Source organism: Coregonus lavaretus (assembly GCF_964263955.1).
Source record: "Coregonus lavaretus genome assembly, contig: HAP1_SCAFFOLD_4891, whole genome shotgun sequence".
NCBI lineage: Eukaryota > Metazoa > Chordata > Actinopteri > Salmoniformes > Salmonidae > Coregonus > Coregonus lavaretus.
The window spans coordinates 18,015-20,327 of record NW_028163224.1 but is presented as its reverse complement, the minus strand read 5'-3'; the positions used below and the strand labels follow the sequence as shown (position 1 = coordinate 20,327).

The window sequence follows — 2,313 nt, the reverse complement described above, 5'->3', positions numbered from 1 at the left end:
ACTGTAACTTGATCGCTTAATAATTATGGTCCTCTGTAGCTCAATTGGTAGAGCATGGCGCTTGTAACGCCGGGGTAGTGGGTTCGATCCCCGGGACCACCCATACGTAAAAATGTAAGCACACATGACTGTAAGTCGCTTGGGATAAAAGCGTCTGCTAAATGGCATATTATATTATTATTACGTATAGCCTATTGTGGAAAGAACCTGCTCAACTGATTTTTATTCATTTTTTTCTTTGGACTAAATTATTTAGTGTGCAGAAAAAGTGGTTTAAACTATTTCATGGTCCGTTGATCAATTTTCTACTTTCTAAATAGTGTTTTGGTCTTGGGAGGGATACGGTGTGACGTAACTTTACTGCGCATGCAAATAATGGGACAAAATTGATATTTTGAGGAAATGAGTTGATATGACAATTGCGAATGTATTCAAGAACTGGCATAAACACGATGAAAATGTAAGTCATAATTTGCTTGGAGTTGAGTTGCTGCTGCGATTCCCCTTTTGCAATACAGCACATGCGCAGTGTGTCCCTTTCACCTTATTAATTTTTAATGGCAATGGCTGCGTTTTTCATCTAAACCTCTCCCGCAAAACAACAAACCTATAAATACGACATTTCCTTGCACCTCTGACAAAAGGCGTTATCGATTTAGTAATAGTAATCGATCGCTTGTGATCTACGAAAAATGGATCGGCTGTAGAATTTGAAGATAGAAGATCTGTCATTTTTAACCCTTTCCATTCCATGATCCACAAACAATCGAGGTACAGTAAATGCCTGGTTTTATGAATTACTTTAATTTGCCATATTTCATGTTGTCGAAACGTCAATTTCTGAACATATTACTTGTAAATGAGCTTGTGGCAAGTGATTTCCTAAATTTGTTGTGAAAACGAAAGCTTTTGTGTCAGGGTTGTTTGCAAAATACAACGAACACCTAACTGATTAATATATTTAGCTGAAAAAGGGGGTAGGCATTACTAGGCAACTGTGATTTGGGAAGGCTAGTCATTTTAGCGCACATTGTATCATTGAGTCTTTATCATGATGAGAGACTAGTGAGCTGCACCACCCCTGTAGGTTCAACGAAGCTAACATTGCATGTTGACAATAGACCATTACAAGAGTCAAGATATTCTATACTTTTATACTTTAATAATTCCTTATGGGTGCAGTACAGAAGTTCTCTCATTTGAAGGATTCTACATCAGCACTGATTTTAACAGAACAGCCGATACGCAATATGCCACTATTGACTAGTCAACTAGTTTGTGGATGAGACCGGAATAGGATTACTCGATCTGCTCTTAACTCGCGCTAGCATTAGACCTGTAAAAGGTTATTCATTACATTTGAGTAGTTTTTTGCATTTTCTCTTGTATCCCATTGTTTTCTCCAGCAGAAGATGATGCGCCAGGTGACCAACAGTAATGACTATTGCATGAGTGGCAGGCCGTCGTGCCTGGCAGAGGATGGCCGACACCCCACCAGTCACTTTGACCTGTGCACTGCCCAGTCCAACAAGTTCTACCAACCTCCCCCGCCCCCTCCCTTGCAAATGACCTCGCCCCCTCTGTCCCTGCCACCCCAGAACACCCTGAAACCCATGCCCTGTCAGAGGCAGAACGGTCTCGGTGAACCTCACCCCCAAGCTGTGGGAGTCACGAACAACGAAAAGCCAGAGGACTCCAAGAAGAAGAAAAACCCGGGGAGGTCTGGGAGAAGGGGAAGGCCTTCGGGGACCACAAAATCGGCAGGTTACAGGACCAGCACAGGGAGGCCCCTGGGAACCACCAAGGCTGCCGGGTTCAAGACCAGCCCAGGGAGGCCCCTGGGAACCACCAAGGCAGCGGGCTATAAGGTCAGCCCTGGAAGGCCCCCTGGCAGTATCAAGACCCTGTCTCGCCTCAACAAACTAGGCTATGGTACGTGTAGCGCTGCAGCGTTCCCCTACACTATGATGAACAAAGGCGGCCTCTGCGAACCCTTGCGTAAAGAAAAGGAGACTAGCGAGTAAAGTCCTGCTTTTCTACGTTGTTGGAGGAGTAAAAAGGTGCATGTCCTAAAGTGCTGTCAAATAGAGGGGGGGGCCCGTTTTGTACCGTTTCCCTGGTTGAGTGTACATTTGTACATTTTTTTGTCATTTAGCAGACGCTCTTATCCAGAGCGACTTACAGTTAGTGAGTGCATACATTTTTCATACTGGCCCCCCCCCCATGGGAAACGAACCCACAACCCCTGGCGTTGCAAGCGCCATGCTCTACCAACTGAGCTACATCTGTACTATTAATGGCATGTGCCTCTTC

At 44.6% G+C, this 2,313-nt stretch overlaps 1 protein-coding gene across 1 annotated transcript; it reads left to right on the top strand.

The window, feature by feature from the left end:
* The first annotated feature begins 622 nt into the window (after positions 1 to 622).
* On the top strand, positions 623 to 2,078 carry LOC311118382 (UPF0461 protein C5orf24 homolog). The gene is made up of 2 exons (XM_084193184.1): positions 623 to 771; positions 1,410 to 2,078. The coding sequence occupies exon 2, from the start codon at positions 1,413 to 1,415 to the stop codon at positions 2,022 to 2,024; it is 612 nt and encodes a 203-aa protein (XP_084049310.1). The 5' UTR covers positions 623 to 771; positions 1,410 to 1,412; the 3' UTR covers positions 2,025 to 2,078.
* Positions 2,079 to 2,313: the final 235 nt, after the last annotated feature.

Coding starts and splice junctions, on each gene's coding strand:
- LOC311118382 (XM_084193184.1), top strand. CDS start 1,413: ATGATGCGCCAGGTGACCAACAGTAATGACTATTGCATGAGTGGCAGG.